We start from the raw sequence: 22315 nt of genomic DNA, 5'->3' as shown, positions 1-22315 counted from the left end.
CTATGACAATACCTTATCTGAAATTCCACTTCTAGATAAGCTAATAATATAATATAATATTGTACGATGCTAACATATCAACCCTGAGCAACATGTCAAGCAAGTCACATCAGAAGTGGCAACAAATCTGGTCCAGCATGCTGAGTGAAACCAAGATGCCGGTCAACCGTCATGTATGGTGTGCAACAGAAGTGCGTCATTGAGTTCAGGTCAGGTATGGGAGCATGTGCCAGAACAGCGCGTCGCTGCGTACACTTTCCGCCGGTACTCCAGGGGCCTCCGTCTGGCCATCCCCCAGGCAGATGCCAGGCCCATCCCCATCTCCTCGAGATGATGGTCAACCTGTTGCAACCATGAGGCACGTGGTCGACCCACTGGCCTCCTCCACTCATGAGACTCCCTCGCTGAGAGAATCTGGTGAGCAGGATCAGAGTCAGGAAAACGAGCCACATGTCCATACAGCCGCAACTGACGCTCATGTACTATGCAGATAACAAATCTCATCCGAGTCTCTCTCAGCAACCGCTCGTTGGACACAAAATCCGACCAGAGATAGCCAAGGATTCTCCGAAGAGACCTGGTACCAAAGGAATTAAGTCTCCGTCTCAGATCCTTGGTCAGAGTCCAAGTCTCGCACCCATAGAGCAAGACTGGAAGTACCAAGGACCTGAAGACTCGGACTTTCGTCCTCCCGCACAGGTACCGGCAGCGCCACACCCCATGATCCAGTGAATCCATGACTCCCCAGGCCCGACCCAGACGTCTATTGACCTCTGACTCGCAGCCAGCAGAGACATGAATATCACTGCCAAGGTAAGTGAATCTCTCCACGACCTCAACATCCTCACCACAAACAGACACAGACAGGACAGCAGCATCCAAGATGTCACCGAAAGCCTGGATCTTAGTTTTGACCCAAGAAACCCGTAAATCCAACGGCTCCGACTCCTCATTCAGCACCTCGAGGGCCCCCAAGAGGATGTCTAAAGTCTCCGCAAAGATGACTACATCATCTGCAAAATCAAGCTCCGAGATCTTGACATTCCCAAACGACGCACCGCAACTTGATCTCTCAGACATCCTCCCTAGAATCCAGTCCATACAAGTGCTGAAAAGTGTGGGGGCAAGTACACATCCCTGACGAACTCCAGTAACAACTGGAAATAAGTCAGAGATGGTACCACCACACTTCACAGCACTCTCAGTACCAGAGTAGAGTTCAGACATCAGATCGATCAGTTTTGGTGGCACCCCACGAAGACCAAGAATCCTCCAGAGGACATCCCGATTCACTGAATCGAACGCTTTACAGAGATCAACACAGGCTGCAAGCAGCCCCTGCCGAAACTCTCGTCTGCGTTCGGTGAGGACACGAAGTGCAAGGATACGGTCAATCGTTGACCTCTTTGGTGTAAAGCCTGACTGCTCTGGACGCTGGTGCTCAAGCAGATGGTGGCGAACCCTATCGAGAATTATCCGAGCAAAGACCTTGCCCGGCACTGAGAGCAGCGTCACCCCTCGGTAGTTGTTGCAGTCTTTTTTTTATTTTTTATTTTTTTTTTTTTTTTTTTTTGTATACCTTGGTCGAGGCTCGTATGAGAGCTAACACACAACTCACAGCAAGGAGGCATGAGACAAGAGGGGCGGGAGTGGAAGGGACAAAACATTGGGGAACAGACACAGGTGAACTGTGGAAGGGAGAGGGATGGGGATGGGACGGGGAACATGGCGAGGGGAAGATGGACATTAAAGGGACTTTCAGGAAGGAAAGCAGGAGAATTGAAGGAAGTGGGCTTGGGTGGATTCTCGGGGGTAGAAAAGATCGAGGATTTGGAGGGGGGAAGATAAGAGGTGGTGGTGAACATCTGTTTTGAAAGCCTGGAGGGAAGAATGGGAAAGAATAGAGTGAGGAAGTTTATTCCAAAGGCGGGAAAAAGAGGAATGAAAGAGTGAAGATGAGCAGTGATTCGTGCTTTTGGCAGCTTTACCAGAAGGGGGTTGTTGGCGGCCCTTGAGCCCCCTGTGGAAATGCGGTTGGGACAAATCCCAGAGACAGCACCGGGGGCACGGCTCGAGAGGAGTCGGTAGAAGACAGAAAGACCACCGACCAACCTGCGGTGATTGAGTGAGAGGCCCAAAGACTCAGCTTCATTGCGGGAGATGCCAATGATCTTAAAAGCCCTGGTTTCGACAGCGTGAAGTCGAGAAAGGTGGGAGGCAGGAGCACCAGCCCAGAGGGGAGAGCAGTACTCCATCAGGCTACGGACAAAAGCTTTGTAAGTGGTCAGGAGCTCAAGAGGGCCAAGGAAGGACTTTGCACGACGGAGGATTCCCAGTCGGCGACTGGCTTTTGAGGCAAGGTTGGAAATGTGACTTTCCCAGGAAAGGTCATGGCAGATAGTGAGACCCACAAGCTTGAAAGAAAAGACTTCTTCCAGAGGATTGTTGAGAAAGTGGATGGGGGGGTTTTGTAAACGGTCCTTTCGAAGAGACATAGTGAGAGTGTGAGATTTGTCTGGATTGAAAGACATGTTCCACGTGTTGGACCAGTTTGTGATTTTATCCAGATCTGCAGTGAGCGAAGAAGCTGCTGCTTGCCGGTCTGAGGGATGACAGATGGTACGGCAGAGGGTGGAGTCATCGGCAAAGAGAAATAGAGGATTTTCCAGAGAGTCCGAGAGATCATTGATGAAAACCAGAAAAAGAACAGGGCCCAGAACGCTACCTTGAGGAACTCCAGCCTGCACAGGAAGAGGGGATGAAAGAACTCCATTTAGGGCCACACGTTGACTGCGACAGGAGAGGAAGTCTGCGAGCCATGAGTGGAGATGGCCTTGAATACCATGGGAAGAGAGTTTGGTGAGTAGGGCAGGGTGCCAGACTGTGTCAAAAGCACGTGATATGTCCAGGGATACGGCTCGGATTTCCTGTCTGGCATTGAGGACCTCCATCCATTGATGGGAGAGCAGTAGCAGCATATCTAGGGTAGAGTGACCTGGTCTGAAACCAAATTGATGATTGGAAATCAAGCCATTGGAGAAGAGGAAGGATTTCATGTCTGAAGCGATGATGGATTCCATAACCTTGCTGATGATTGGGAGAAGGCTGATTGGTCTATAGTTACAGGGATCTGTTTTTGCACCTTTTTTATGCAGAGCAGTGATGTTAGCAGATTTCCAAGCACATGGCAGATGACCTTGGGAAAATGAGAGGGTGAATAGAACAGAGAGAGGGTGAGCAAGAGCAGAAGAGCAGGCTTTGAGGACACGTGGGCTGATGCCGTCTGGACCGGTTGCAGAATCTGACTCGAGGTTTGAAAGCAAGCTCTCCACCTTGTCAGGAGAAAAGGATACAGAGTCCAGGGACAGTTGGGTGCGACTGGGTAAAGTGGGTAGAGATAGTGATGGGTTTGGGACACAAGATTTAGCTGCAAACACCGAGTTTAGACATTCAGCTTTATCACGTGTGGAATCAGCAGTGCGGCCATTTGAGGTAAGGGAGGGGATGGAGGGGAACATACACCAGAAACAGATTTGATTAAACGCCACCAGGATTTTGAGGAGGGAGAGAGGTTTGAGAGTTCAGACTTGAGATGAGAAAGATGTTGTTTTCTGGCTCTCCTGAGGGCAGCTACACACTTGTTCCGAGCTTTGTGGAAAGAACTGAGATTGCCCTCAGTTGGGTTTGCTTTCCATGAGGCAAAGGCAGAGTTGTTTCAGGACAACTGCCTCGCCACAAGCTTCAGTAAACCAAGGGCGGGAGGAAGGGTAAGACAACTGAACACGAGAGGGGATAAATCTGTGCATGAGGGAGAGCAAGTTTCTTTGAAAGAATTCCCAGGATGAGTTGATGTTTGAGAAAGTAGTGATAGGAGACCAGTCTGTAAGTTTGATGGCTGCTCGGAGACCCTGCCAGTCGGCTTGAGTGAAATGCCAGACTCGACGGCGGTGAGGTGGTTCTCTGATAACAGCCAGAGAGATGTCCACTTTAACAAGGACGTGGTCAGAAGAACCAATTGGAGCGAAGGAAGAGCAGCAGATATTGTCAGGGAAATTTGTCAAAATCAGATCCAGAAGAGATGGAGTACCATTGGTTGAGATCCGGGTCGGGAAGTTGACCGATTGAGTCAGTCCCAATGAGTCACAGAAAGCTTTTGCTGATGTCCCATGGCAGGTGAGAGAGGTACCCACACCTAGCCAACTGGCGTGATGACAATTGAAGTCGCCACATAAGAGGAAGAGAGAGTTTGGATGAGAAGATAGAAGATGGTCCATGTTTTCGGAGAGTGAGGTGTAGATGGAGTCATCACTGTTCGGTGGACGGTACAGTACACATATAAACATGAGGTGGGAGTGGAGGGGAAGCCGAAGCCAGAGGTATTCCTGGGGGTGTGGGGGAGTGAGAGCAGTGCAGGGAGAGTGAGGAATAGAGTCTTTGATGAAGAGAGCAACACCTCCACCAGGACGAGGCTCAGGTCTGTCTTGGCGATCACCCTTCCCTTTCCAGAGAGGGACAACAAGGCCCCTCTTCCAGTCAGTTGGGATGATGCCTGTGTTCCAGGCAGAGCACAAAACTGCATGCAACGACACGAGTGCAGCATTTCCACCAGCCTTGAGAAGTTCGGCATGGATGCCACAGATCCCTGGAGCTTTGCCCCGTTTCAACTGGTTCACCGCAGCCCGTGTTTCCACACTTTAGCCCGTGTTTCTAATTTACAGCTCCCGTATAATGTCGTTTTGGCGACGTAAAAAAAAAACAATAACTTCCGATATTTCGTCACGTGCCGTTACGTCACGTCCGACTGCCTCTTCAGTTTGCTCATGTCTTATTCTTAGTTCCTCCTCTGTGAATATTTTCTGTTTGAGGATATTGTCACGTCAACGTCGAAACTTAAAAGCAAATGTCCGAATATATTTTAAAATTCGTGATAGACTAAAAAATAATAATAATCATGAACAACAACAACAACAACAACAACAACAACTTCAGATATTTTGTCACGTGCCTTCACGGAGCCAAGGAGAAAAAAAAGAAAATGTGCCTTGACGGAGAAAATAAGTTTTGGGTACGCTAAACATTACCTCGACGTGTTTCGACTTATGAGTAACTTACAAGGAACTTGTGTCGACGTGTGTCAACAATCGCATATCGTGCCTACAACTTATTCCCAGCGTAGCGGAACGTGTGAGCCATACGGCGAGTACGTCATAAAATTTTCAGCTTGCTTGAAATTTCAAGACGTACTAAACGTACCACGAAATATGACAGCATATTTCATCGTTTTTCAGCGTGCTCTTAATGTATACACAACTTACCCATAACGTATTCGACGTGTGCCAGCGTTTTAGACACATTTTTCATGGGTCGGCATATGCTGGCTAAATCGTCAAGGTGTGACTGCGATGTTGACACTTCCAATTCTCAGGCGGTTATGATTTAAATCGGCGTGCGGCAGCTTTTTAACAGAGAATGCCACGAGTTCGTCGGTGATCCGTGCAGCGCGCTATGACTAAGTTAAACTATCGTTGGGCATAGGTTCTGAACGCCGACAACAGGCTAAGCATTCGTTGGTAGAAGTTATCTATAAGACAACAAAACGTTCTGTGCCCGTTACTAATACGTTATGCATACGACCAACACATTATGAATACGACCAAAACTTTTTTAAAAAAAAACTTCAACTTCAGCGTACGCCAACGTTTTACATACATTTTTATACGTTGCCATTGCTGGCTAAAACGTCAAGGTGTGACAGCGCCTTAAGGGTCAGGTGTGCTCTCTCAGAGTTACTTTAGCCCCCTTACATATCTTGTGTGATCACTACGAGCCGAACAAAGATGAGTCTGCAAATTGTGAATCATTCTCCATATGACCCAGACTTGTCACCTCCTCGTGACTGACATCTCCTTAGACCACTCAAGTAGATTTTGAGGGTAATTCGTTTATGAATAATAAACATGTCAAAGTGCACTTCCTAAAATTGCTGCATACCTGTCCTAAATATGTCAGTACGGAGAGCAGGTGAGCTATCAACAGCCACGCCCACCCTGTCCGTTTTAAATATTGAGAATAAAAGATCCAGGTCATCCTTGAACCGCCCTGATGCACCGTGTGGTCGAAACACTCCTTGTTTCCATGTATATCGTACACCCTAAACAGAGTGATCTTGTGTTTGCAAAATAAATCAGTATTGCCAAGTTCACTGAGCACGCTGTAAATGTGTGTAGGTGGAGAAGAATCACCGGGTGAACCAATGGTTTCTCAAAGAAGATTGCTCACTGAAAGGTCTTCTTGTTTACTTCAAGGGTATTAATTAATTAAAATAATGATGTTTATTTCGGTTTTGAGAACGGTACCTTTGATGATCTCCCAGTGCACTGTACAATATGTATTGCATTCGAATTGGGAGGCAGATAAATCCATCCATCCTTCGGGACCATACTCTGTGCAGAGCGTTGGTGCTGCCTAAGCAGTCTCCTTGGCTATTGGACACATTCCTGGAAGGGTCGCCACTCCGACACAGGATACCAGCAAGCTGGCACTCATTTTGCCAACCTCGGAAGGATGACAGGCAGAGTCAACCCCACCTGGTATTAATTCAACAGCCGAGTGGGATTTGAACTCAGGACCCTAGGATCCCAAGCCCACCACACTAACCATTAAGCCAACGCCAGACATTACAGAGGTGATGAGTGTACAGAAACTGCCATTTTCTAAACACACACACACATATGTATATATGTATATATATATATATATATATATATATATATATATATATATATATATATATATATATATATATATATATATATATATATATATATATAATATATGATTGACCCCTCCCACACTCCTCCAGCCCAAGAAGCTGCAGAAAGAAACCCAAGAACACCAACAAAAGGTAAGCGCTACGATGTTTCGAACCCTTCCCAGAGTTCCTCAACAACTATAAAGACGTTTACACATAGTACACACATGAGAATCCCAATGCTACACACCCCCTCAGCCACCAGACCAGTTTCATCACTTATTGGCGAATCATCACTGATAGCGTAGATAACAATGCATACCAATGAGGCTCCCTGCCCATGAGAATCCCAATAAGTGATGAAACCGGTCTGGTAGCTGAGGTGGTGTGTAGCATTGAGATTCTCATGTGTGTACCATGTGTGAACGTCTTTATAGTTGTTGAGGAACTCTGGGAAGGGTTCGGAACAGCGTTCACACTTCCCTTGTGTAAGTCTTCTTGGGTTGCTTTACGCAGCTACTTGGGTTGGAGTTGTGTGGGAAGGGCCAATTGTATATAAATACTAGAACGGGCACTCAGTAGAGCGCATACCTTCGCCAACGCTACATTTTGCCCCCCCCCCCCAGAAACCGTTGATTGTGAGGGTATTTAATCCCATACCACATCTGCCATCTCATATGTGTTATGATGGCTTAAAAACATTAAATTTCCTGCTGTTTGACACTGATTCACGTACATTGTACAATTTCTGTATGAACTCCCTGACCTTTTTGGGTGTCGGTGTCAAGTCAATCTGATGACAACTGGTCACATTATAAGAAATCAAATATTACACATCACAGGATAGTATAGGGAATTTAATTCTAAACATTTTGAATCTACTTACATGCAAATTGTATAAGAATTGACCGCGTTGTGATAATAAAGGTTGTTGACCCCCCCTGACCTTTGACCCAAACCGCGAACAAAGGTAATAATGTCATTGTGTCATATCGTATATCACAACATTGGGCATTGAATTCACAACATTTTGGCATTGGTTGCATGCAAATTGGATAAAAATTGGCCGCACTCTGGCAAAATGACGATTTTGACCTTTTCATGACCTCGACCTTGACCTTTGTACTCTTAATTTTGTAATTGGTATTAGAGTGTGGGGAACAGAACAGTCAACATTTTTGTGTTGGTTTCATGCAAATTGTATAAGAATTGACCGCGTTGTGATAATAAAGGTTGTTGACCCCCCCTGACCTTTGACCCAAACCGCGAACAAAGGTAATAATGTCATTGTGTCATATCGTATATCACAACATTGGGCATTGAATTCACAACATTTTGGCATTGGTTGCATGCAAATTGGATAAAAATTGGCCGCACTCTGGCAAAATGACGATTTTGACCTTTTCATGACCTCGACCTTGACCTTTGTACTCTTAATTTTGTAATTGGTATTAGAGTGTGGGGAACAGAACAGTCAACATTTTTGTGTTGGTTTCATGCAAATTGTATAAGAATTGACCGCGTTGTGATAATAAAGGTTGTTGACCCCCCCTGACCTTTGACCCAAACCGCGAACAAAGGTAATAATGTCATTGTGTCATATCGTATATCACAACATTGGGCATTGAATTCACAACATTTTGGCATTGGTTGCATGCAAATTGGATAAAAATTGGCCGCACTCTGGCAAAATGACGATTTTGACCTTTTCATGACCTCGACCTTGACCTTTGTACTCTTAATTTTGTAATTGGTATTAGAGTGTGGGGAACAGAACAGTCAACATTTTTGTGTTGGTTTCATGCAAATCGGATAAGAATTGACTGTGTTATGACTAAAACCGCACATTTTGCAATGTCATGACCTCCCCCCCCCTGACTTTTGACTCCCAACCGCTCATAAGGCTTATTACGTCATTGTGTCATGTCACATATCACAAGATGGGGCATTGAATTCTGAACATTTTGGCATTAGTTGCATGCAAATTGGATACAAATTGACCGTGCTATGGTAAAAAGACGATTTTGACCTTTTCATGACCTTGACCTTTGACCCGATCGCTCCCAAAATCGAATCAAATGGTCCTCGGATAATAACAAATCATCCCACCAAATTTGCTGCGATTCAGTTCAATACTTTTGGAGTTATGTGAATAACAAACAAACAAACAAACACACATATTCACAAATAAATAAATAAATAAATACACAGCGATCAAAACATAACCTTCGCAACGAAGTTTGCGAAGGAAACTAGCGATACCCGTGCACATGCACGGGATAGCAGTACAACATATCTGGTAGCAGACGACAGACCGTACACGGGGATTTACAAAAATACGCATTGTGCAAAATGCAAGTGGTACTATGGAACGCCAAGACTTCCCAAACATTGTCGGCATGTCCACTAAGTGCCACAGCAATTTCATAGGGATCGTGTGACGGCGAGCCGAGTTTTTAGTGTGCAAGCTTGGTATTATAATAGAGATATAGATATAGATAAAGATATAAATATATTCCTAGCCACCTGGGTGTAGTTAATTCGGTGAGAGCTGATTGGCTATTCCTTCCATTCACAGGTAAGAGATGTGGATGGGTCTTTCTGTTTGTGGAAGTATATATGTATATATATATATATATATATATATATATATATATATATATATATATATATATATATATATATATATATATTTTTTTTATGTTTGTGTATGTGTGTGTATATATATATATATATATATATATATATATATATATATATATATATATATATATATATATATATATATATATATATATATATATATTCTATGTTTGTGTATATATATATATATATATATATATTTTTTTATGTTTGTGTATGTGTGTGTGTGTGTATATATATATATATATATATATATATATATATATATATATATATATATATATATATATATATATATATATATATATATATATATATATATATATATATATATATATATATATATATATATATATATATATATATATATATATATATATATCTTCTTCTTCTTCTTCCGGCTGCTCCCGTTAGGGGTCGCCACAGCGGATCATCCGTATGATCCACATAGTGATTTGGCACATGTTTTACGCCGGATGCTCTTCCTGACGCAACCCTGGTCGCCTCTTACGACACAGGGATATGGTACACCTATTTTAACCGGGGTATACACCGGCCCAGTATACTGGTACTCATTTCGCCGACCTCGGAAGGATGACAGGCTGAGTGAACCCCCTGGTGTATTAATTCAGTGGCCCAACGGGGCTTGAACTCAGGACCTTTTGGATCCCAAGCCGCTGCCCAAACCACTGCGCCAACACCAGGATTGTGTATGTATGTATGTATGTATGTATGTATGTATGTATGTATGTATGTATGTATGTATGTATGTATGTATGTATGTATGTATGTATGTATGTATGTATGTATGTATGTATGTATGTGTATATATATATATATATATATATATATATATATATATATATATATTCTATGTTTAATATATATATATATATTCTATGTTTAATATATATATATATATATATATATATTCTATGTTTAATATATCTGCATATTCTGGACATTTAATCTTGTTTGAAAAACTTTTTGCCTTCATTGTCACATTATTGGCTTCGCCTTAAGTACCCACTTCCTATAAACCGCTTGGTGTTGTGTAAAGGAAGTAATTCATCTTTTTTCCTATATTGTCTGCTAATGTGCTCTGAAACGCGCACAGTGCAGCACATCCGTGATGTATGAGCTACAAAAGAGCACGGATGATATATGGTACGTAAGAACGCACACGTGACGTCATTGTACACGAGGTGTCGTCAAAATGGCCTGGTTGTCAATCACACTGAATTTCTTGATGTCCTCTGAAATGAACTCCGATCAGGATCAATAGCAGGCCAAAAATGTGGTGAGCCAGGTGTCTCCGGTTACGTCGTTGTGCTTGTCGTATCGGTTGTGACGTCAGAGGTGAACACGCCACCGTTTTTTTTTCTCTGCATTTCTTTGGCAATCACGATATGATTATACCATGACAAAATGACAACTTTCGAAAGGAGTATGCCATTGCTTGCCGGAACCCTGACCATAACATAAATTACTGTGCAGCAACGACGAGCATAAGCAATTTAAATATGGATGGCAGTTTGTCATTTGGGGAATTCCGTGACGTCATTAGGAATATTCTATATTAATGGTGCTTTCCATGATCACCATAAAGAGGATCATAATTACACGCGAAGGATGTACAGCTCGGATAATAACGAGCGATAACAGTCGAGTAATTAAATATGATTTCTCTTTCTCTTTCCAAGTTCATAACGATGGGAGAGAGAGAGTGCGCTAAGTACCAGGAGGAACCCAATAAGTACCGATTCCACTAGTAATTACAAATGAACTCCAAAAGTCACAATCCAAGTGGAATCACCGGCTGTCGGGTTAACCTGGGCTCTGATGGACACAGGGTGTTACCTCCCGTCGGGTTAACCTGGGCTCTGATGGACACAGGGTGTTACCTCCCGTCGGGTTAACCTGGGATCTGATGTGCACAGGGTATTTGTATGCACGGTTATCTTGATTTCGAGGTAATAACCACTTTTACTACAGCATGGTTGTTGTTAAATATAAATTTCAGATTTTGTAACAGACTCGTTTCCCTGCAGTCGACACTCATCGATCCCACGCTTCTCATATATGAGACCAGGTTGTGTTTGGAACCCTCAAACTGCTTTCTCATCACCAACTCCCATTTATGCTCGTTATCTCCCGTTCGTTTCATTCATCTGACTTGCTGAGTACAATACAAAGTTTGTTGCGTCATCTAATTATGGATCCTATTTAATTGGAGGATCGAGGTGTCATCAAATATGTGCGCAAAGAAGGTGTTCGCTCCCTGTGAATCCATGATGGCCCTGTATGGCGAGGTGGTGCGCCCTCACCTTCCACGTGCATGGCGAGGGGTGCGCCCTCACCTTCCACGTGCATGGTGAGGAGGTGCGCCCTAACCTTCCACGTGCATGGCGAGGGGTGCGCCCTCACCTTCCACGTGCATGGTGAGGAGGTGCGCCCTAACCTTCCACGTGCATGGCGAGGGGGTGCACCCAAACCTTCCATGTGCATGGCGAGGGGGTGCGCCCAAACCTTCCACGTGCATGGCGAGGGGGTGCGCCCAAACCTTCCACGTGCATGGCGAGGGGGTGCGCCCTAACCTTCCACGTGCATGGCGAGGGGGTGCGCCCAAACCTTCCATGTGCATGGCGAGGGGGTGCGCTCTCACCTTCCACGTGCATGGCGAGGAGGTGCGCCCTCACGTTCTATGTGTATCCCAATAGGCGGTTGACCCCATGAAGATGACCTCGGACCGACAGATGTAATGGATTGCACAAAGCCGTTACGCAGTTTGCAGGTCGAGACATTAATCACAAGAAATAATCGATGACAAAGTCGAGGCAATGTTTTCTCCATCATCCATAACACTTGGGCACGTCCAAGGTCTCAGTAAGATGGATTCTCCAAAACCTTGACACTCACGATTGACAACAATGGCGAGCGCCTTGTCGCAAGCTCCTCAAACTGTTTCATTCCCGTCCAGCTGACTTTATCATTCACTTGGTAACCATATTCAGCAATGGTCATCCTGAAACCATTTTGGAATCCTTACAATGGAAGCACAAGAGATCACCATCACCCAATAAATTTCACACCCAAACCTTAACCAGTAAGGTCGATGACCAAGATCTTCTGGGTTGCCAAGGGAATCCTGCTGATTCACTGACCACATGTCTCTCAATACGACAGTCAATCACAGGGGTGCCTCGTGCAAAAAAACTGCAACAGGCAATCAAGGAAATATGGCGAGGGTCGTTGATCAAAAGTGTGCTCCTCCACGACAATGATCCTGTGCACAAAGGTCATGTTGCTGAGACCGGCGTTCGTGACCGCGGCTTCACTCCGGTGCAACCCGGATGCAGCCACCGGTGACTGTGATCAGTTTGGCTTTTCAAGTTACACCTGCGTGGCTGGCAACGCACGCACGCACGCACGAAGAGCAACTCGGTGAAACAGTCGAGACAGGTCGTTGGCTTGGGATCTTAGGGTTCTGAGTTCGAGCCCCAAAATGATAGCTCGCCGGCAACCAAGCTGCCACACGTAAGAACAGTCGTGGCGATTAACTTAACAGTAAATGAAAACTAAACAAAACCATTCAAAGCACATTGCTCGATAAAATAGCAGCTTTCTTTCTTTCAGAAAAAAAACCTATTTATTCACAGGCATTTGGGTTTATACAATTCCGCCATTGTAGGTACAACCATCTTTTCAGTAAGAATGACAATGGACCCAACAATTGCGCACGCATCACCATCATCATAACGATAAGACATCCGAGGTCTTTTAAAAGTTCAGGTGGGAGATGTCGGGCCCACGGTAATAGTCCAAAAGGCTTACACCGCTCACAAGTCTTGAGAGCATATATATATATATATATATATATATATATATATATATATATATATATATATATATATATATATATATATATATATATATATATACACTTCGACTCGTAATCTTGCTAGGCAATACGCCTCCTGCCCTCCACGTTTCCTGTTTTGGGAGGATTTTTGTGCAGATGAGCAGTCGGCCGACATCACAACACAATCAACACAAACAAGGCATTGTATCAAACGACCGTACACTCACATCATGCTCTCGACATCGACGTTACCGCACTCGGTAGACTATGCTCGTGTCATCGCCGTGCTCATCATCTTGCAATGCTGCAAACATCGCCCAAACCGTGGTGGACTCGAAGAGTACATTAGCGCGCAAACGTCGCTGCGATTTCACCCAAACTGTCAGCGTGACCACCGCCATTACAACGTGGACCCGTTGTCTGGATATGCGCTCACGACCGCAAGCACTGCGTTCGAGCCATCCTGCGGAGGTCTTCGCTCGCCCGCTTGCAACACCAACTGCTGCTTGAGGATCCGCCGGAACGTGTGCCGGAACTCACGCAGGCGGTAAGCGTAGACGATCGGGTTCATGGCTGAGTTTGCATGCGACAGCAAGATGCTCGAGTACATCAGCCATTTTGAGCGGGAACAGCTTTGGCAGTAGTAGCCAACACAGTTGGCAATGTGCAGAGGCAACCACGATATGGTGAAGATGATGACGATGATGGACAGGGACCTGGCAGCGTGCATTTCTTTCTGCCAGAATGTCCTCGAGCGCTCTACACTGGGTATTCCGGTACCCTTGTGCTTGATAGCGTGGAGCTGCTGTCTTGCGACCATAAATATCTTCATGTATATTCCCATCATGACAACGAGTGGCCCCAGAACGCAGCCGAAGAAATTGAAAGAGACCATGTAGTGCAGGGTGATGACCTTCTCAAAGCCACACTCGATGGTGCTGCAGCGACAGTCGATGACGCAGAGTTTGCTGCCATTTTGGAATCCTTTGGAGCAGTTTGCCTGCAATTCATCCAAGTTGTTCCAGCCCAGCATCGGAAGGAGGCCGATTGCAAATGATAATATCCAGCAAAGAGCCACAATTCCCTTGGCACGATTCTCCGTTACCAATTCGTTGTACCTGGAGGCATCAAAGCAGAGGAATATTTGGGGGGTGGGGCAGGTGGGTCATGGTGGAGAAGGTTGAGATGAATGGGTTTGGAAGAATAAGAGGAAATGAAGAAGACCAAGAAGAGGGATAACAAAGTCAGATCTTTACTTGCTGGTTCATAACTTTTATTTGACTCTTGTCTCCCTGCTACCCCCCTCACCTCCCCCCCCCCCAATCTCATCCTCTCACTTCCCATGAGGAACCCACTGCACATTCACACTGCACAGGTCAGAGTCCTTCCATTTAACTTCAGAGTTATCTGCATTATAGAGAAGCACCACCTCACAGCTCGGTGCATTGGTCACGTGCAAATGTATATCTCCATCAGCACATTGAGAAATTGTCTGCAACTTGTTAGGGGTACCTGATGCTGGGGTTTCAACGTTGCTCTATTTATTGTAAAAATATAAGTTACAACAATGCAGACATCTTGCAAATGGTGTCCAAGTGATGCCAATGTCTGCACAAAAAAAATGTGCATTTGCAAACATAAGTAATTAATTACTGATATTCATTTATAATTCATGAGCATTTATAATCGATCGACTTACCAACACGTTGCTCCAAACTATATATATATATATATATATATATATATATATATATATATATATATATATATATATATATATATATATATATATATCCACTACACTGTATATATGGAGTCTATGTACATCCACTATACCGTATATATGCAGTCTATGTACATCCACTATACCGTATATATGGAGTCTATGTACATCCACTATACCGTATATATGCAGTCTATGTACATCCACTATACCGTATATATGGAGTCTATGTACATCCACTATACCGTATATATGCAGTCTATGTACATCCACTATACCATATATATGGAGTCTATGTACATCCACTATTCCGTATATATGCAGTCTATGTACATCCACTAAACCGTATATATGGAGTCTATGTACATCCAATATACTGTATATATGGAGTCCATGTACATCCACTATACTGTATATATGGAGTCTATGTACATCCACTACACCGTATATATGCAGTCTATGTACATCCAATATACTGTATATATGGAGTCTATGTACATCCACTATACTGTATATATGGAGTCTATGTACATCCACTATACCGTAAATATGGAGTCTATGTACATCCACTATACCGTATATATGCAGTCTATGTACATCCAATATACCGTATATATGGAGTCTATGTACATCCACTATAATGTATATATGGAGTCTATGTACATCCACTATACTGTATATATGGAGTCTATGTACATCCACTATACCGTATATATGGAGTCTATGTACATCCAATATACCGTATATATGGAGTCTATGTACATCCACTATAATGTATATATGGAGTCTATGTACATCCACTATACTGTATATATGGAGTCTATGTACATCCACTATACCGTATATGTGGAGTCGATGTACATCCACTATACCGTATATATGGAGTCGATGTACATCCACTATTCCGTATATATGGAGTCGATGTACATCCACTATACTGTATATATTGAGTATCTCTATTTATTTATTTATATATTTGGTTTCCACTTCAGCAGAATGCCTTACTGGCCATGTGTCTTCCTTTCGCTTTCATAGAAAGTAATATATATATATATATATATATATATATATATATATATATATATATATATATATATATATATATATATATATATATATTATTGTGTTAGGATCACAAAATTAAGTAATCTCATGACTTTCTCCCTTCCTCCTGTATGTTGCCATCTGAACATTGAAATGAAGAAATCTGACCTCTCTTTCTGTCCTCAATTTGCTTTGGTTGTTTGTTGGAGCCTCTGCCCCTTTCACCCCCAGCACCCTTTCTCTCTTTTCACTTGTTTGATTTCTTTTCCTTTCACTGCGTTTTATCCTCCTATAAAACGGTTTTATCTACTGCTTTGAAATTTCGCTCCATTTGTGTTTCCTCCTTTTCTTTATGTTCTCAATTAGTCCGAAAGGATGGTGCAGACAAGTCGTGCACGCTTAACTTTGACCTTGGTCGGCTGGGTTCGATTCCCGACCCGAGCATCGGATTGGTGCTTCGTGCCACAAAACGCGTTGTGAATGGAAGTTAAGCTGACCGTCCTATGTGCTATCGTTCGTTGGTGGACAATAAAGATCCGACTGTGTCTTTCAACGAAGAGCGGGCGATGATCACGAGCGCCGTGAAAAAATTTAAAATTTCTGCCAAAATCGCCTTCAGTTGCAGTCACGTCGGTCCTTGCCAGCCAGTTCGTGAAAGACTTGGGCCAACGATCCTCCCCCCCCCCCCGATCGACCCCGCAAATGGCGAGAATAATTGTGGCCATGAAATGTAGTAGTAGTAGTAGTAGTAGTAGTAGTAGTAGTCTTGCTGTCCTCAATTTGTCCCCTTGTCTCGACAACCTGCGTTCCCCGAGCTCCACAAGAAGCTTCCACGCTATTTTCTCTATTTTCTCCACCTGTATTTTACCTTTTTTATTATCTTGCCAAAACGAAGTTTTTGCAAGATATGTTAGTCAGCTTGTATGTTTTTTTTTTTTTGTCTGTAATCACGTATAAAAAATTCTGCAGAGCACAGTTATCATTGGAAATTTTTGTAACTTCCGCATATCAGAGGCCTATAGAGGTCCCTTTCAGCGCATAAAATTTTGAAGGTCAAGGTCAAAGGTTAAGGTCACTTTGTCGCAAATCAGGGGAGTCGACGAAACCCTTATTTTTTGAGTAATTTGAATCGAATCGTCTTCAAACTTTATGGGAATATAGTTCATGGTCTGGTGCTCAGCTGATTAATTTTTGGTGGCGATTGGCCTTGACCTTCATGGTTTGCGCCTGAGGTCAAACATATTTGACCCCAAGGTCAAATTTTCAAGTTTTAGGAACCATCTCGTGTAGTACCTCAAATTGAACACCTCGATGAGTGCTTTCTAGATATGTCAAGCCTGAGACATTATGACGTCATTTGGTGACGTTATGAGGCAAACACATTTTTCATGGTTACTCTGTAGAACGATTCTCATGGGAATCTCTCGTAGGCAGATATTCCTCAAGGTGTCGCTCCTGGTGGATGGCAGCTCTGTTCACCTCAGTGTGACCTTAAAGAAGTCACACGTGGTCACCTTTTGACAAGATGCAGATCACCCTGCAGGTGACATTGGTTTCTTTTATTTATTGTTTTTACTAATATTTGTTCTTCCCTCCTTTTCTCTTTAAAGATACTCTGTCTCTCTGTCTCTCTGTCTCTCTGTCTCTCTGTCTCTCTGTCTCTCTGTCTCTTTGTCTCACTCTCTGTCTCTTTGTCTCACTCTCTGTCTCTTTGTCTCACTCTCTGTCTCTTTGTCTCACTCTCTGTCTCTTTGTCTCACTCTCTGTCTCACTGTCTCTGTCTCACTGTCTCTGTCTCACTGTCTCTGTCTCACTGTCTCTGTCTCACTGTCTCTGTCTCACTGTCTCTGTCTCACTGTCTCTGTCTCTCTGTCTCTGTCTCTCTGTCTCTGTCTCCCCTGGTGCGTTTCCTTCCCCAGCTTTCCTGTTCGTTACTTTTTGGAATCGTTCTGTGCCAGAAACTACTTATTGAAGGTTTTGTTGTTTGGCGGTTCTCGCCAAACAACACAACCGGACGAGGAGAAGCTTTATTCACGAATCAAGACCTTATTAACGAGACTAGGTCACTGGATGCTGGTTAACCGAGTGAGGTTAACATCACTAATCTGAAGAACCCACCACTGTGATCTCGAACCTTTGTTATATGTTTGGCCACTTTGAGCTTCATGCACTAAATTGACATCCTCTCACCCTCGACACAATCACACGCACACACGCACACACGCACACGCAAACACGCACACACGCAAACACGCACACACGCAAACACGCAAACACGCACACACGCACACACGCACACACACAAACACGCTCACACACAAACACGCACACACGCACACACACAAACACGCTCACACACAAACACGCACACACGCACACACACAAACACGCTCACACACAAACACACAAACACGCTCACACACAAACACACAAACACGCTCACACACAAACACGCTCACACACAAACACGCTCACGCACGCACACGCACACAAACAAACACACACACACACAAACACGCTCACGCACGCACATGCACACACACAAACACGCAAACACGCTCACACACAAACACGCTCACACACAAACACGCTCACACACAAACACGCTCACACACAAACACGCTCACACACAAACACGCACACACAAACACGCTCACGCACGCTCACGCACGCACACGCACACACATACAAACAAACACATATACACACACACACACACACACACACACACACGGGTGGGTGTTGAGAAACGTTTTCCATGTGCAGCACGTGTTTCACCGAGAACATCACAACCACAGTGCACGGAATGGGGTCGCCTGTCATCGTGAGGGTCTCACCGGAGGTGGATGCTCACCGCCAGGTAGCGATCGATGGCGACGGCGAGCATGCTGAAGATGGAACTCTGTGTGAGCACCAGCACGAAGCAGGCGAGGAACAGACACCCGTAGAAGTTGGTGCTCAGACGGACACTCAGGATGATCGCAAAGGGTATTCCAAGGACACCGACGGCGATGTCCGCCACGGCGAGCGACACGAGGAAGTAGTTGGTGACGTTGTGGAGGTTGCTGTTGACCAGCACGGCCCAACACACGAGGACGTTGCCCGCGATGGCCAAGAGGGCTATGACGACCTCCATCGTCAGGTACACGAGGTCGTGAAAATCCAGGTGACCGTGCGCGATCTGCTCGACGCTCGTGTTCGGCATGCCTCCCCTAGCGAGGGGTCGCCCGTAGCGAGTCGCGACTCGCACTCTCTTCCAAACTAACAGGAAATACGGCCAAAGGCATAACCAACCACAAACCGCAAAGCTCTCTTGGCAAGACTCCCTGGAACGGACGAAAAGTTGCGCCCGGTGTTGCCTCCGTTGCGTTGTCGTCGTTACAGCATCGCGGCAGGGATCTCACATAACCTGACCCGACGGACACCGCACACCGAGCACGATGTGCCGAGACTTCAGAGAGCCGAGGGGTCGCAGCCCCTGTGCGAGCAACAAGTTGAAGTCCTCGAGACGGCGACGACGATCATCATGCGCAATTCGTTCATTCTTTCCGAAATGGATGTCACCACGACAACGATAAGCGTTCCGACATCGTGCGATAGATAACTCTCTTCTTCCTCTCGGTCACCCTGGAACATGAAGGAAAGTTTTCGTTTTTTTTTTATTATCGACGAGTCGTTAACAGCGGGAGAACCCACCGTCACGTGACTGATGATCGATGACTCCAAAGCAGGTGATGTTTGACACTCGTTCACCTGCGATCGATGTCGGTGACGCTTTGGGCGATTCACACGGGCGGACGGAGGGAAACGTCGCAGGAAACGACGGGGCTGGAAACAAGTGGAGCACGTGCGGCGGATCATGAACTGAACACCCGGGGGAGGAGGAGGGAGGAGGAGGGGCGGAGGGCTCGCTGGTGGCTGACCCTCCTTGGCCCCCTCCCCCTTTCCCATCCACACGGAGAGGCGTGCAGACTTTCAGGGTGGACTGAGGTCGCCAGGGGCACCGGAGGGCCAGATGATCACCTGTGGGCGGGGACGGCTCGTGTGGTTAGTTGTGGTTGTGGTGGTTTTAAATACATAATGATGATAATGTTACGATTTTTAACATCACGTCCTCACTTGACCCTTGGTTAAGGCGCTGTCACACCTTGATGATTTAGCCAGCAATGGCAACGTATAAAAATGTATGTAAAACGTTGGCGTACGCTGAAATTTAGATGTTTTTTTTAAGTTTTGGTCGTATGCATAACATATTAGTAACGGGCACAGAACATTTCGTTATCTTAGAGATAACTTATACCAACGAATGCTTAGCCTGTTGGCGGCGTTCACAACCTATGCCCAAAGATAGTTTAACTTAGGCATAGCGTGCTGCACGTATTGCCGACGAACTCGTGGCGTAGCCTGTTAAAAACCTGCCGCACGCCGATTTAAATCATAACCGCCTGAGAATTGGAAGTGTCAACATCGCAGTCACACCTTGACGATTTTGCCAGCGTATGCCGACCCATGAAAAATGTGTCTAAAACGCTGGCACACGTCGAATACGTTATGGGTAAGTTGTGTATACGTTAAGAGCACGCTGAAAAACGATGAAATATGCTGTCATATTTCGTGGTACGTTTAGTACGTCTTGAAATTTCAAGCATGCTGAAAATTTTATGACGTACTCGCCGTATGGCTCACACGTTCCGCTACGCTGGGAATAAGTTGTAGGCACGATATGCGATTGTTGACACACGTCGACACAAGTTCCTTGTAAGTTACTCATAAGTCGAAACACGTCGAGGTAATGTTTAGCATACCCAAAACTTATTTTCTCCGTCAAGGCACATTTTCTTTTTTTTCTCCTTGGCTCCGTGAAGGCACGTGACGAAATATCTGAAGTTGTTGTTGTTGTTGTTGTTGTTGTTGTTGTTGTTGTTGTTTTTCATGATTATTATTTTTTAGTCTATCACGAATTTTAAAATATATTCGGACATTTGCTTTTAAGTTTCGACGTTGACGTGACAATATCCTCAAACAGAAAATATTCACAGAGGAGGAACTAAGAATAAGACATGAGCAAACTGAAGAGGCAATCGGACGTGACGTAACGGCACGTGACGAAATATCGGAAGTTATTGTTGTTTTTTTTTTTACGTAGCCAAAACGACGTTATACGGTAGCTGTAAATTAGAAACACGTTCAGTAAGTTCCGTGGGCGTCCGGAAGACGTCAATCAAAAACGTCAATATGCGTTGGAGGTACGTTACACATAGGTTCAAAGCACATTACTCATAGGTTAGAAATAAGTTTTGGGTCCGCTAAACATTACCTCGACGTGTTTCGACTTATGAGTAACTTGCAAGTAACGTGCCTCGACGTGTGTCAACGATCGTGTAACGTAACTCCAACACGTTACTCATAGGTTATAAATAAGTTTCGGGTACGCTAAACATTACCTCGACGTGTTTTGACTTATGAGTAACTTGCAAGTAACGTGCCTCGACGTGTGTCAACGATCGTGTAACGTAACTCCAACACGTTACTCATAGGTTATAAATAAGTTTCGGGTATGCTAAACATTACCTCGACGTGTTTCGACTTATGAGTAACTTACAAGTAATGTGTGTCGACGATCGTATAACGTGCCTACAACTTATGGCCAGCGTAGCGGAACGTGTGAATCATACGCTAGCATGCGTTGTAAAATTTTAGGACAACCACAAAGTACAACGATGAAAGCCAGCGTACTACGACATATGGCAGTGTTTTTCAGCGTGCTCTTAACGTATACAAATTTACCCATAACATGTTCAACGTGTGCCGGCGTTTTAGCCCAATTTGGCATACGTCAGGCATACGTTGGCTAAATCGTCAAGGTGTGACAGGGCCTTTCCAGACTGACCGTTTTCCGTGATCTTTTTCTTGTATTTCTGATTGTCCGTCTAATCAAGGTGAACCGTCCATCTCATGAAGGTGAACCGTCTGCGGCCGTGCTTTTCATTGAACATCCCGAGTAAAGGAAGAAAATTACAATTTGAACAAGTGACCAACACTCCGGTAACCTCGGCAAGCATGGTGGGGGAGAGGGGTGTTCGCAACCACCCGGCCTAATATCCGTGTACAGGGCACGGGGCACGACGGCTAATTACACGTCCGATCGTTAAATGTACAGTCATTGAGTCGGGAATCGAACCCACACTTGGCTGAGAGTTGAGTATCTCCGAGCTATCCTAATATCGCCTGACGCCATGTTCTTTTAACTTGGGGCTTTTTGATTGGCAGCTCAAAAGAGTGTGCATGGTTG

At 44.7% G+C, this 22315-nt stretch overlaps 1 protein-coding gene and 1 long non-coding RNA gene across 3 annotated transcripts in view; one reads left to right on the top strand and one right to left on the bottom strand.

The window, feature by feature from the left end:
• Positions 1 to 22315, top strand: part of LOC147011239 (uncharacterized) — a 202695-nt gene that overhangs the window by 44013 nt on the left and 136367 nt on the right. The gene's annotated exons all lie outside the window — the stretch shown is intronic.
• On the bottom strand, positions 13293 to 19948 carry LOC147011243 (adenosine receptor A2b-like). 2 transcript variants are annotated; one of them, XR_015052290.1, is made up of 3 exons: positions 18861 to 19948; positions 13484 to 14374; positions 13325 to 13387 (listed from the first exon to the last, which is right to left on the bottom strand). XR_015052290.1 is itself a non-coding variant. In XM_085859236.1 (2 exons), the coding sequence occupies exons 1-2, from the start codon at positions 19226 to 19228 to the stop codon at positions 13657 to 13659; spliced, it is 1086 nt and encodes a 361-aa protein (XP_085715362.1). In that variant the 5' UTR covers positions 19229 to 19948; the 3' UTR covers positions 13293 to 13656. The 2 variants fall into 2 exon arrangements, 1 of the variants encoding a protein (XP_085715362.1); XM_085859236.1 differs by having other exon boundaries at positions 13293 to 14374.

The sequence above is a fragment of the Eptatretus burgeri genome, chromosome 16 (assembly GCF_056783735.1).
Source record: "Eptatretus burgeri isolate ZD-2024b chromosome 16, Ebu_testis_v1, whole genome shotgun sequence".
In the NCBI taxonomy this organism is placed as follows: domain Eukaryota; kingdom Metazoa; phylum Chordata; class Myxini; order Myxiniformes; family Myxinidae; genus Eptatretus; species Eptatretus burgeri.
Note: the sequence above shows the minus strand (reverse complement) of the source record. Positions and strands in the feature narration are given on the sequence as shown.